The sequence below is a fragment of the Sinocyclocheilus anshuiensis genome, unplaced genomic scaffold, assembly GCF_001515605.1.
Source record: "Sinocyclocheilus anshuiensis isolate Anshui unplaced genomic scaffold, SAMN03320099.WGS_v1.1 scaffold44, whole genome shotgun sequence".
NCBI classification, from domain to species: Eukaryota; Metazoa; Chordata; class Actinopteri; order Cypriniformes; family Cyprinidae; genus Sinocyclocheilus; species Sinocyclocheilus anshuiensis.
In genome coordinates this window covers 329,773-344,573 of record NW_015555746.1, presented here as the reverse complement: position 1 = coordinate 344,573, position 14,801 = coordinate 329,773, and the positions used below count along the sequence as shown (strand labels likewise).

General features: G+C 36.7%; 1 protein-coding gene across 3 annotated transcripts in view; it reads left to right on the top strand.

Moving 5' to 3' along the window:
* The window catches only part of LOC107673571 (SLIT-ROBO Rho GTPase-activating protein 3-like), an 85,693-nt gene that overhangs the window by 43,320 nt on the left and 27,572 nt on the right, over window positions 1-14,801 (top strand). For all 3 annotated transcript variants that reach the window (XM_016467199.1, XM_016467200.1, XM_016467198.1), the window contains 4 exons: window positions 6,472-6,657; window positions 10,646-10,774; window positions 13,294-13,515; window positions 13,631-13,732. In XM_016467199.1, coding sequence (XP_016322685.1) covers window positions 6,472-6,657; window positions 10,646-10,774; window positions 13,294-13,515; window positions 13,631-13,732 — 639 coding nt within the window. The remainder of the gene's footprint in view (window positions 1-6,471; window positions 6,658-10,645; window positions 10,775-13,293; window positions 13,516-13,630; window positions 13,733-14,801) is intronic.

Sequence of the window (14,801 nt, the reverse complement as noted above, 5' to 3'; positions counted from 1 at the left end):
CGCATTAAATATCGCATGCGATTTATCGTGCAGCCCTAATATTTTATATACATTTTTAAATGTCAGTGTCTGTTCTTTTCCTATATATTGATAGGTTGTTGTAGGTTTACCACTAATTTAAATTATTCATTAGACTGAGGATTATGCTAAACTGTGTTAAGCATATTACAAATTTTATCTCACTTTACAAACCCCTATATAACGTCTGCTTGATAGTGGCATAGTGGCTTGCTTCTGATCAACTGTTATTGATATACAGCTTGACAATAAAAATGAAAGAGAGCCTGCACTAGAAGCCTTAAGTATTGATCCCTCTGCCCTCTTCCTGTGGTTTGAGTTATGTGTTCTGAATGTAGAGTAAGAAATATGAATATAAAGCTTCTGCCAGTCCCAATGTGCAATGTGAAATTTCTGCATTGGTTTTGCAATGTGTTTGTGAATTAGGATGATCAATGGTTCTTGATTTTCTTTCTTGGGTATTAAAGCAAGGTGCTACAGGCAAAACCTCTGTTTTTTCATGCACTGGTCAAATTTAAGATTTTGTGCTATTTTGCTTCCATAACATATCTGTCATCTTTCAGACTAGTGGAAAGAAAACATCCAAAATACACATTTAAGTGTTTATTGTCTATTTACGTGTGTACTTATCAATGAAATATATCTTTAAAGGCTGTTTTGTCTAAGTGAATGAAATCTCCACTTCAGTACAGTATATACACCCAAATGTAAGGTTTGTGCAGAGTGGTTTGTTTATATATCGTTCACTTGATTTATATAGCATTTTGTTCCTGATTTTTTTTAGCTGTTGACAGTATGTTCTGAATTATGGAGTGATAAAAAGAGATATCTAAAATCTCCTCTGTAAAACCTTTAACTCCCTTACATGTCAACAAAACAACAAGCAAGAAAAAACAAGAATTTTGAACCTGGCTTAATCTAATGTTTAGATTTCTGTTCTAGAAATGTGTGCAGATGAGTGCATATCTAATTATAAAGTGCCTAATTTGTGTATTTAAGTATAACATTTCAGAAAAATTGTAATACAAAAGAGTTGTTTTAATGTACTGTGATTAATCAGCTGTAAAGTATTTTACCCTATTCACCTGTAGTGTCTTGTATTCTATGCACGACTTGTAATCTGTCAATCAGATTGAAAGCCAAAATTGCATTTATTTCTTTTTAGCTCCATTTATGTATCTTGAAGAAGTTAAAGTAGTGTTTGCTATTATTTTTGTAATGGAAAGTACTGTGAATTTTGTGCACAGTTTGTGGAAGGTGAAAGCTCAGCAGCTTTTGCCAGGGAACAGGCTTGTAACAAATGAGAGCTAAAGTACATCAAAATATTGGCTGTGTATTGTATTTGAGAACAGTGATCCTTTTTCTGAATGATGGCAAAATGGCTCATTATAAATTCATCAGCTTTAAGGAAATGAGTCTATAGTGTAGTGCCCTTGCACGACTGCACTTGAAGCTCTATTACACATGCTTCTATGCATAAGAATTGGGTGTTGACTTTGAGAGCGCCTTCCTAAAGACATAGACATGTGACTTAACTTTATGTCATTTAACTTTGAAAGACAACTGGAATTGCAGGCCTTCAAAATCTAGGATGCTGTTTCTTTTATTCAGCCAGGTTGCAGCTCTATCCTCTGTTATGGTATGGTAAACAAGAGAAACCTTTATATATTGATTGAAGAAATTAAAGTTCATCCTTTCATATCTGTTCTTTTATGTTCTGAACAAGATTGTCATTCATTCTCATGGTCCTCTGACTCATCAGGGTCTTAAAGACATCAGTCTCATGTGATGAATGAGTCTGTGCTGCCCATTTAGCCATCCTTGTTTATCACAAGGTCTTACAAAAGACAGTCTGTTTTGGCCGATTGACAGGTAAATAGTTTAGCTGGAATGTCTCAAAAATTTCTGCAGTGTTCAAGAAGTTGAAATTGTAACAGTTAGGGTGTGTACCGCAGCACAGAAGCACACAGACGTGCTCCGGGCAGTTTCTGTGGAGACGTAAGTTGTATATAAATCATTGCAAGTTAGTTTAAGGTTTCTGGCTAATGCTCAAATACTGAGCTAATGCGGCTTAGCAAAGGGGGAAAAAAATATCATTGCACAGCTCTCGGACAAACCCAGGCCACAAAACCTCAAGGCAGTGATGCTAGATGTGAGAGTAAATGTTTTGTCAGTTTTTCAACCTTAGAATGGTGAGAATGTAAACTGGTGTTTTTTTAAGGCAAATATATTACTTTGTTTCAGCTGTTATTTTTTATTTTATTTTATTTTATTTTGTGAAATATGTCCTAATGAATTTGCTTAAAAGTAATATAATAATTGTTGAAATTTAGTCACAGCTAAATATTTTTATAATTGCTTTAAGCTACTGTTTTTCATAAAACATACCATACATTTTTATAGAAACCATATTTAGTTTGATGCACCCATTATCCATGGGGGTACATGTGGTAATTACACTGGTTTTACACATGGCTATTTTGCAAGCTACACATTTTCATCAGGGTTGTTGCAGAGCAGAATTTACAATCCTGTTAAAATCATTTGTATGAGACCTTTTTACATTTTATTTAAATATTTTCTCTAATTATTAGCAACGTGAAGGTGTATACCAGAATTACACATGTTTAAAGAGATCCCAGTACTGTATCTAATGTCAATCTTGGCTAAGCATTGCTCTTTACAGCTGAGGTCATCTCACCTCAACATGCCTGTAAATACAATTTTGATGCTGGATGTTTGCCAGCCATGTCCATCAAACCTGCTTGTAAACATGTTCCTTTGCTGTGTTCTCTTTGAGGGGCATGAGTTGATGAGTGACAGCTTTGGGAGGAGCTGACTGCTAACCTACATTTTCTCCTGCACTGGAGTACATAGTTCCTGTCACATTTACAGTATTTTTATTCACAATTTCAGCCTGCTTGCAGATTTAAGAATAAGTGTCACTTTGAGTGTTGCAGTCTTATTGAGTTTAGTTTTGTGTAATTGAAAATGATAAAAAAATTTATTAAATTCTGATGATTGGTTCTAAGCTATATTATTTGGTTATGTTACATATACGCTGATGTGTGCTGAAGGTTTGTATGTAATATTTTAGACTAGCACATCATAATATTTGACATAAACGTAGCATGCTGCATAGAAGGCGGTTTTAATGGTTTCTTCAAACATGCATACTACAGATTCTAGCACCACATTTTGCCCTCCATCAACCTTGTAATGGCTACATCATTTACACAACAGTATGTGAGTACACCATCTAAGAATCGGTTAGCTTGAAGACATTTCACACATCTGTGTATGTTTACTAGACCCTGTTAAAAGAGCTGGTGATCTGTCCTGGAGCCAGACACAGCTTGCACTTCTCTGAGAAACATCCTTTGCATCCTCTTCCTAATGAGCTTGAGGAAACAGCTTTTTCCATCAGGGAATACTAGGGCCTGGATCCTGTGTAGCGTTTAATGACTGGAACATGTTATATTAGTTCGAAGAACAAGGCTGATGGTGTAGGTGTATTGAATTTAGCATGGCTTCACCTTGTGCATGTCAATATTTTGAAGTATTTGTGACTAAAATAGTCAATTTTTATGGTACAGTTGATCTTTTTCATAATGGTATTCATTTGGGGGGAAGTCGTGGCCTAATGGTTAGAGAGTCGGACTCATAAACCAAAAGGTTGTGTGTTCGAGTCTCGTACCGGCAGGGATTGTAGGTGGGGGGAGTGAATGTACAGTGCTCTCTCCCACCTTCAATACCACGACTGAGGTGCCCTTGAGCAAGGCACCGAACCCCCAACTGCTCCCCGGGCGCCGCAGCATAAATGGCTGCCCACTGCTCTGGGTGTGTGTTCACGGTGTGTGTGTGTTCACTGCTGTGTGTGTGCACTTTGGATGGGTAAATGCAGAGCACTAATTCCGAGTATGGGTCACCATACTTGGCCACGTCACGTCATGACATTTTACATAAAATACAGTTTAAAAGTTTCTATTCATCAAAGAATATTGAAAAAAGTATCATTTATCATTGTTTCCACAAAAATATTAAGCCACAAAACTGTTTTCAACACTGATAATTAAAAGAAGTGATTCTTGAGCACCAAATCAGCATATTAGAGTGATTTCCAAAGGTTCATATGACACTGAAGTCTGGAGAAATGGCTGCTGAAAATTTAAGTTCGCCATCACAGGAATAAATTGCATTTTTAAAATATACTAAAAAAGAAAGCAGCTGTTTTAAATTGTAATGCTTCACAATATTACTGTTTCTGTTTTTGTTTAAATAAATGCAGCCTTGGTGAGCACAAGAAACTTCTTTTAAATTCATTTAAAAAATGTCACAGGCCTCAAAACCTTTGAAAAGTAGTTTATGTCATATTGCTAAAAGGTAACTTTTGTAAAATATTTTCTTCTATCCCAGTTTATGTACTGTACATCCATAAGATTGTAAGTAAAAAGATTGTAAACATTTGCTCAGACTTTGATTCTTTATTGATTTTATGATTTATTTTGGTACAGTTAATTTTTGATGCTCTGAAATTTTATTTTTGGGTAATACATTTACACATAATTGTACATCATTATAGTTGTTTTAATCAGTTATTAAATTCAGTAAATGACGCATTGAATTTGCATTTTTTTGATTGCTACACTCCTAATTAGTAAATCAGTCACAAGACTTGTGTTCCTTGAAAGAAAGAAAATTTTATAGGTTGTGAATGACATCAGGGTGTCAGAATATTATAAATAATGTCAGAAATTTTAGATAAACATTTCCTTTCAGTAAGCCATTTATAGGTTAACCTCCACAAAAGGTGTAAACACTGTGGCTCTGTGGTGCTTGTTTGAGTGGTTTTGTATGTTAACTTTCAATGCTGTAAATTTGAGACAGGACTAGCTCTTTGTCCAAATAATGGACAATAGGGGACAACCTGGTCACAGACAATTATTTTTGCCATTTAATTTCATATTGTAGTAGCGCAGACACATTAAATCACAGGAAGCAGCACTAAAAGCATGCACAGTGCCATCGTGCGGACGCACTTGATGACCTCCTCTAGAATGATCAGATGATCTGTGGGTGTAAAGTTAGAGTGAAATAGCTGAGTGTATGTACATTAATGTCAGGGTCGGTGCAGATGAGCAGTCAGTGGACGCCTGCAGGCTGGCTGATTTAATAAGCCTTTTATTGAAAACACCATCAGACAGGCATCTGCCGGCTATAAGGAGCGGAATAAAGCCAGGCAGTGGTGCAGAGGTCCCTCCTCCCCTTTCACTTGCTCTGCTCTATTGTTTGAGCAGAGAGGATATTAATGGGGTTGAATAGCAGACTGGGTCACACCAATCAGACATGAGGTAAAACAGTTTGCATCATTGCAAACACCTCAGTCACACTGAGAGCTCCGTCGTCGGAGTCAGCAAAACGTGCGGTTTGTTTGAATCAGCTTTGTGTTTCATACACGCTTGCTTCAGAATCTGTGTCCTTAGATCGCCCCCTCCTTCAGCCTCTGTCATCCCGGGCTTGAATGGAAGGCTTGGACTTGGTGGAAAGAGGCAGGATTATGGTACTTCTGCTGCCAAGTCCATACTCCTATGCATATTCATGAGGTGATCTGCTCTGTAAAGCTGACGGGAATACAACTGATCCTTCTCAACTGAGACCTGCGCAGCTTCTCTGGAATTAAACTAGTTTGGAGATAATTTCAAGAAAGTGTCAGGATTGAGTTGTTTTGTATCACCAAGGAAAACCATGGATGTCTTCATTTTGAGTAAATGTGAGAATAACATTTATGAAATGTTTAATTTTGTTGTTTGACATTTAAATCCTTGGGTTGTTTCTGTAGTACATATTCTCATTTACATTTTTATGAAAATTGGAAGCATTCTAGGATAATTTAGGATTTTATCCCACATAAACTGGAAGTGTATAAGCTTTTTTAGTGTTTGTTACTTTCTTCTGTCCCGGTTTAATGTGCAAAGTTAATACTCTCCTCCAAGGCTGCGTCTGTGTGATCAGAAATACAGTAAAAACTCAATTACTCCAGTCTTCAAGGTTCTTTGAATAACAAAAAGTTTATTCAAATTTTTTGTAGCATTTTAAATGTTTTTATTGTCACTTTTTATCAATTTAATGCATCCTTGCTGAATAAAAGTGTCAATTTCTTATTTTTGCAATTTATTATTGGCTTGTTCAAAATGTTTTCAAAACATAATCACTGAGAGAATTTTTTCTTTTAAATGGCACTTCTGTTAAGCAGGATTTCGGACCAATGAGATTTTGGAGGGGGCGGGGCTACCAAGTAAAACACAGGAGAAATGTTAAACAAACTACCTGCAAAATATCAACATGTTTTCACAGCTAGTTAGGACAAAAACCCACGTGGCAGAGATTTTATTACAACCCGCCTGGTGTGACGCTGTTAGACTAGTTTTCATAGTGTTTTATATCATCCTACAGGTGATGAAGACGTATCACATGTACCACACGGAGAGCATCAGTGCAGAAAGCAAACTGAAGGAGGCCGAGAAACAAGAAGAGAAGCAGTTTAGCAAATCTGGAGACCTCAATGTCAACCTCCTGCGCCACGAGGACCGACCACAGCGCCGCAGCTCGGTCAGGAAGATTGAGAAGATGAAGGAGAAGGTGAGATAACTCTGGTGAGCTAGCCGCCGGGCTCATAATGCTCGGCAGAGTGACTCATAATGCCACCCTGCTTTTATTAAACCAAAGGGCCGTTGCAGCCTAGAATCACATTAATTCCTTCTCCCAACACTCTCAAGTAGGATTGTGACCCTTTAAGAGAAAGATTGTTATTTCAAGTGGTGTATATTATCTGTGCACAATGGAGGATAAAGCTGGCCCTTTGTCTCTCCTTGACTTCCTTCGAAAGCCACCGTGGAAGGAAGTGAATGCCAATATTGCATCATCATGACCAGTTGTCTTTTTTATCCAAAGCTACTTTCAGTACTCTTATCAGACAATCCCCATAGAGGAACCTTGAGTTAAGTGCCCTTGTTCTTGGTTAAGTGCTCAAAAGCACAATGGTGACGCCTCTTTGCGAGGATCAAACCAGAACACTTCCGAATGCAAACCCTGAGTTTTGATTGACAGTAAATGCTGTTCAATACAAACTCATCTCTTCAAGTGCTCCAAGTTTGGGTTGCTTATAATATGTATTCACAAATGCGATATATGCCAACCATATTCCCAAACTTGTAATGAGAAGCGCTTATAAATAGTCTTTTTTCAAAAAATGAGAAGCTTTAAGAGCATTCCTGCGTTTTTCCTTTGAAATAAGCTTAATTTAAAACTTATTGTACTGTAAAAAATATATATTTTTCTTATATAATTTATATTTTTTTTTACAGTGTAATCAAATATTAAAGTAGTGTTGTGTTTAATATTTGTATGTATTATTATTATTATTATTATTATATTTTAATACTCTATTTGAATACTCTAAATGAAATATTTCAATGGTAATATTTTGTTTAATATTTTTATTTAGTTATAATAAAAGTTAAGAAAATTATACATAACAACAACAATAATAATTGTATTATTTTCCCCTTAAATACTCATTTTGTTCCTGTGAAATATTACAATAGTAATAATTCAGATTTTCAGTTATTTAATAATAATAATAATAATCTGCTTATTACTATAGTTACTTATAGCTACTATTACTGTAATTGTTTTTTTAAATCACATTTTAAATCTTAAACCCAATTTTTATTAGGAAAAATCCCAATTATATTTTTTTCCCCAAATCGTGTAGCCCGATCATGATAGCAATATAAATATCATGATAGCAATATAAAAATCTATAAATTAACATTTGCGAATATTGTGCTTTTCGCACGAGGCAGTTTTCATGTGAATGCATTTTGTTTCCTTTACTAGCCAGCTTGCACGCTCTCTCACTTTTGCTCGTTGTGTCGCTTTCTTTCTCTCTCTGCTGTTCTCTCTCTCTCTCCCTCCCTTCCTCCCCTTTCAGGCTGCAATGCGTAGAGATGTTGGCATGAAAGCCACTCAGCCTCACACTATTTATAACCATGGTTAGTAGCAACCCTGCCTTCTTCCTAGTTACCTTGTCAACGGCACTTAAAAGCAGTGCAGGCACTTATGTTTGAATGAACCTGATGGATGGGTTTATAAAAATGAATGTGGGCTGAGCTTTATCTAAGAATGGACAATGAGGTCAGTGAGACTGTAGACAGTCTGGAGACTGAATGGCTGAATCACAAACCAGATTCAACATTTCAGGTTAGTGACTTCAGCTGTAAATCATCTAATTCATGCTAATTCATAGCTGGTTCTATAAACTTACAGGAAGCTAACTCATAGTGACTGTGGGACCATACAAAAAAATCTATAAATTAACATTTGCGAATATTGTGCTTTTCGCACGAGGCAGTTTTCATGTGAATGCATTTTGTTTCCTTTACTAGCCAGCTTGCACGCTCTCTCACTTTTGCTCGTTGTGTCGCTTTCTTTCTCTCTCTGCTGTTCTCTCTCTCTCTCCCTCCCTTCCTCCCCTTTCAGGCTGCAATGCGTAGAGATGTTGGCATGAAAGCCACTCAGCCTCACACTATTTATAACCATGGTAGCCATGGATGCTCTGTGTTTCTCTGCAGCCTGACCTGATTCTGCAGGCGAGCAGACTTCCACGTGATCCTAGCACACCTGCAAGCCTTAATGGACTATCAGTTACTAATGTGTTTGATCATGTGAAAATACATTTTGAATTGCACTTCCAATTGTATTCAATTTGAACAGTAGATTGGAATAAATGACAATTATGAATTTTGTCAGAATTGTGCAGCCCTAATTTTAAATTAAATGTGAATATTACAAAAGTAATAAGGGTGACAAAAAATACACTACATCATTTATTCAGTTTATATGCTGGTAATCTTTAAACTTTAAAAGAGGCTGCTGTAATTCAAACCCAGCTAATCACTGTGATTCTGTGGCACAATGATTAAAAGGCCTAATTTGAACTATGATTTGTGCTGCAAAAACTATGATTTGTCCACCCAAAAATGAAAATTGTTATCATGTACTCACCATAATGCCTATTTCAAACCTGAATGACTTTTTTTCTTCTGTGGATCATAATGGAAGATATTTTGAAGAATGTTGGTAACCAAACAGTTTCGGATCCCATTCCCATTGATTCCCCCTGACAAAAAATACAATGAAAGTCAAAAGGAACTGCGACTATTTGGTTACCAACATGCTTAAGTTTAAATAATGGTCAGCTTATATATTGTTCCCATCATACTTGCTTTTCATAACAGTGATCGTTTAATCGACATCGAACTCAACTCATTTGATCAGTATTCAAGAGTTTGAACTTACATGTACTAATCACTGGTGGTTGTTCTTCATTTAAGCATTTTGTTTTGTCAATACAATTATGTAGCAGTCAGCTGTTATTAATGATACTAGAGCAGCTGTCTGCTTTGAGTGCTCAAGCTTTTTGATGAAAAATTCAGCAGGACCCAGCTGGAGCTCACAAGCAGATGAGACTCAGTCTCTGTGTCTTGTTTCAATTCACAGAGAACTCTCATATGATATATATTATTATTCATGCTCTCCGAATTTACATTTTTTAAATGATCAGTTTGTTGTTTTGTGCAATTTACATAAACCTAAATGTTTCAGACCTATTCACATATTGAATTCATATATGGAATACTTTACATTTTTTATTTTTTTTAAGACTTTGTTTAAGTGAAGTGTGAATTACTATCTCGGTACACTCCAAAATATATGTTCTGTTATGTCTTTGAATAAACTATGTGCTAATAATTTTTTATATGTAGACTAGAGCTGGTTTCCTAAAGGGAAAGTTGTCACAAGGCTTATATCTCAGTAAGATGTTCTGTAGCTCAAACAGTAGAGCATGGTGCTAGCATCCCCAAGGTCATGGGGTTGACTCCCAGGTAAAGCAAGACTGATAAATTGTATACCATGGATGCTATGTAAGTCACTTTGGATGAAAGTGTCTGCCACATACTTAATAGTACATGTAAAAAGTAATCAGTCAAAAGCGGGTTTATATATTGATTTCAAACACTGATGTTTTGCGAAGTCTGTCCTCCAAATTAGAATAAAAGAATAGAAAATGTAAAATTCATCATACTTTTATAATAGCCCCAATAAATTGCCTTTGTGAATGTAAATTTAACCCCAAATACTGCACAGTGTTCTCACAACAAGCATATTTTTCATAAATATCAGGTTGGGGCAAGTTGTCACATTGGTGCTGGGGCAAGTGATGTGTTATATGTTTTAAATTATTTTATAAAAAAGTTCTGTAGGCTATAAAAATGTCTGATGTTGTACATTGCCTTTAAAAGTATGTTTTTCTTGTGTCATGAATTGTTAAAAGCTAAAAACACATTAAGTCTTTAATGCCTTTTACATATACATGTACGGGTAGTGGCTTTTTTAACTTGAGATAATGTTATATATTTCAAGCAAAGACATTCCTCTTAAATCAAGGTCAAGTTGATATTGTGTGAACATATAGTGTTACATCATGACCCAATCGCCTCTATCAGTGAACCAGCTATTTTTTTATATTAACTGATTTCTTCTCCATTTTGTTTCCCTTTTCCAGAGGCAAGCCAAGTACTCCGAGAACAAACTGAAATGCACAAAAGCCCGCAACGACTATTTATTGAACCTGGCAGCCACCAACGCCGTCGTGGCGAAATATTACATCCACGATGTTTCGGATATGATTGATGTGAGTATGCACAATGAGGCATGCGTTTGTTTGTGTGTATCAGCTGTGATTTAAACAGTTGAACTGATGAGGGCTCGGCTCCATCTGTTTCTCTTTGCATTGCGGGTGAAGTGTCTCCTTGTTAATATGGTTTGCCTCATTTCGTTTCTCTAAATGTTTGCTTTGCCTTTGCTAGAATGTAATTTTTAGTGAATTGGATTTGTGTTCTGATTTTATTCCCCTCTCCCTCTGGTATTTGTGTTTTTATTGAATTATTAATCACCATTACTGTTACCTTCTAATCTGTTTTGCAGCTTCATTCGGCTTCACAATGAAAGATTAAAACTATTATTCTGCCAAACCAGAATGATTTTTGTCAGATTTATAACAAGAAAATGGAATTACTAGCTTAATTGCACATAAACCCTTTTAATGCATTTAATTCACAAAATATTGTTGCATATACAACAAAAGGCTGTCAGTCGCATGGGTATCATCCTATCAAAAGTCTGCTGAGACTGGATCGGTGATGTGAAGTATACTGAAATATTTCCCCTGCTGGCTCGTCTCTGCTGTCTCTGTCGTGTTAGCATTAGTACGCACACTGTAGATAAACCGAACCTCTGTGATTTTTGCTGAGAGATGCAAAGAGTGTCACATTGCTGTCCATTGATTTTTGCTGAGAGATGCAAATAGTGTCACATTGCTGTCCATCAGTACGCCCTGATATCCTGAAGCAATTTAAGAAAACATAAAACCACACACACTTGTACTTCCTGATAACAGCAAAAAGGCAAAAAGGAAACATAAGCCATTATAGATAACTTTTAAACCGAGATATATTGCTCTATGCAAACTACTGCAGTCACATACTGTTTGCATATCTTTGTAGCAACTGTTTTGTTAGGGAATGTTGCATTGGACAATCATTTTCTGTACTGTCTGATTTTTTTTTTTTAATATAGAAACAGATGTAAATCCCTAAGACAGTTAACAGGTTGAAGCTGGAAGAACTCTGTAAAGGGCTTTCAGTTAGGTTGTTGACATAGGTTTACCTTTAAAACCACTAATTGGTAGAAACCAAACCAAACCAAAACTCACAAAACACCCACACCCATCATTAGGTATATAGAAATTCATGTGGTACTTGTGGCCTGCCGTGGTGAATTACAGTAGGATGCCAGGTTACCTTGTACCAGGAATTTACGGTTTGCTATAGCTGTTCCAAAAAATCAGAAGTGCCACGACCCATGGTACTGGTGCTTTAAAGAAACTAGGAAGGCTTTGCATTTCATCTTTTAAAGGAATAGTTCACCCCAAATATGTTTTGTTATTATTTATCATCTCTTACAATGTCATCATTTTGTTTCTCAGGTGAACACAAAGAATATATTTATAAATCATTTGGTACAAAACTACATTAAACACCAGTGACTTTCATTGTATGGACCAAAAAATGTCTCCTTTTGTGTTCAACAGAAGAAAGAAATTTTTCTTTAGTTTTTTTGCTTTTGAACATCCTTTTTTTTTCATTTCCAAGTCTACAACCATACAGTTAATTCTCTGTAAGAAAATCCTTTTACTTTTAGGAGTGCAGGGTCAGAAGTAGGGCAGGTCTGTCATGTTTGATAGTTTTCAGAGAAACTGACAGTGAACCGAAGGTAAACAGGTTTATTCAAACAATTTGGTCATGGCAACCCTTGCTAACCCCAATGCACAGTAGAAGTTAAGCAGTGGTTTTCTGCTTTAGATTGAAGTATGTTTGTCTTAGGGCAAACAGTGGTTTCAGTATTACCAATGGACTCAGTAAATAATTTTAAATAGTATGGATTTACTTCTAATGATTTGTTATTATTAGAAAATGCTGAGAATTTGAACCAGTGCTGTTATTGGGCCAAAAATGTGTAAATACAGAATCTAAACTTGGCGGTATTACTGTGCTATATATTTTTTTACCATTGTACACCTTCTCTCCTGTGGCTTTGTAATGCTAAATAGATTGTGCCACAGGCTATGACCGTCTAGTGTTTGCACTCAAACCCTTTAAAGCATAATATATGGATTTACAGTCCAATAGAGCGATAACTGCCTTGTCGCAATGACTCATAGAGGTTTAAAGTTTCCCTCAAGCAAATTTAAACTTGCTCCACGTTGCTAAAAGAGGTTATTCGCACATTTGTTGCACGTTTAAACTAATTAGCTAAGATATCCCACTGCGCTTGTTCTTCTAATTATGGATACTGACGATCTCGATTCTCCGCTAGATGAAATTCACTCATTTAGATCATGTAATTTTAATGGCACTGCGATCCACGGAGACACAAGAGATGCTACCTGTCTTACAGTTCATCCTGTTAGAGTGAAATGTGAAATCTCATGACTGCTAAAAATAGGCATCACCATGGAAACATTTTGGCAAATAAAATTTCATTTATACTGTCTTCGCAGAAAGAAAGATTGGATTTGTGTCCATCTAAATGTTATTCAGGCTTGCTGTGAGATATTTTATCTCTCATCCTTCATTTTTCTTCTTTCTACAGTGCTGTGACCTCGGGTATCATGCTAGCTTGGCACGCACATTAAGGACGTATCTGTCTGCTGAGTACAACCTGGAGACCTCTCGCCATGAGGGTCTGGATATCATTGAGAACGCTGTGGACAACCTGGACCCTCGTAGCGACAAGCACAAGATCATGGACATGTACAATCAGGTCTTTTGCCCACCCATGCGCTTTGAGTTTCTGCCGCACATGGGAGATGAGGTATACTCACCCTCAAGTCGCTCCAAACTTGATGACTTTCTCATGTGGAGCACAATGTGGAGCACTGATCATGACAAAGATAAACTGCTTTGTGTTTTGTTTTTGTGTGTCTCAGGTGTGCCAGGTGAGTGCCCAGCAGCCAGTTCAGACCGAACTTCTGATGCGTTACCACCAGCTGCAGTCCCGCTTGGCCACGCTCAAGATTGAGAATGAGGAGGTAAGAATCATCACAGTTACTACATACAACATTTTATCATGGCCATTGTTATGCTATCCACCTCTCAGTAATAATTATTTAGTCTCAGCCTCAGATGCCACAACCAAAAACCATTCACTGACTGTGATGCATATTGCACACTAAAATAATCGCTAGCTCCCATCTGATTGACTGGTTTTATCCAATTTCCAAAAAGTCAGAGTGTGCAGGTCTTTATCAGTGTGCTGGGAAACAAAGTTACGGTATGGTAACTTTACCGTTAAGGCACCAAGCAGCTGCACTGAATGATCCAGTGAAAGATCTAGTTGTTTGATTCACAGTTTTTGTGGGTCAAGGCTTTGAATATTGAGAGATATTCAGAGCTTGTTAGAGTGCAGCTGTATAATCCACTTTGTTCTCAAAGTTAGTCAGATTGCAGTATGTCAGATTTAAACCAAACATATAAAAGAACTAGTTGATTTACAGTGTCAGTCAGATGACCCTGTCTAGCTTTGCTAGAACAAACTACAAGGTAAAACATAAGATTAAACTAATGAAAGAGACGATCTTTCATTGGCGATCTTGATTCATCGGTTCATGTCACATTTTCACAAATTTTGGTGAAAAAAGGCTTTCTGATGGTCAATGCAGCAAATTTGTGTGACCAACCTGAACCCGTTGCGAAATCTGTGTGTGGAAGTCCTTCTCACACATGTGAAATTCCTGAAAACATGGATTCCTATTGTAATGAATGGAATTTGCAAGTGAAAATTTCGGTCTCTCCACTTCAAGCACAACGTCATGTTATAGAAGTAAAATAGGTTGCAAACTCTGTTTCCTGTTGACTTTAACATCAGATCTGTATGCTATACAGATCCCTCTCTTTCTACCACATGCTTTGGAAACTGTTGAGTTTTATTTACACCTGCTCAGTGTAAAGATTCATCAGTGTCTTTAGTGTGAGTCATCACTCTGCAGAGAGCCCAACTGCCTCTCACACACGAGTCTTTAGCACTCAAACAGCCCTCGGCTTTACTCACATACTTTTTAAAAACCATTTTTAAAGCGCTCCAGAGAATACTTCAGCCTA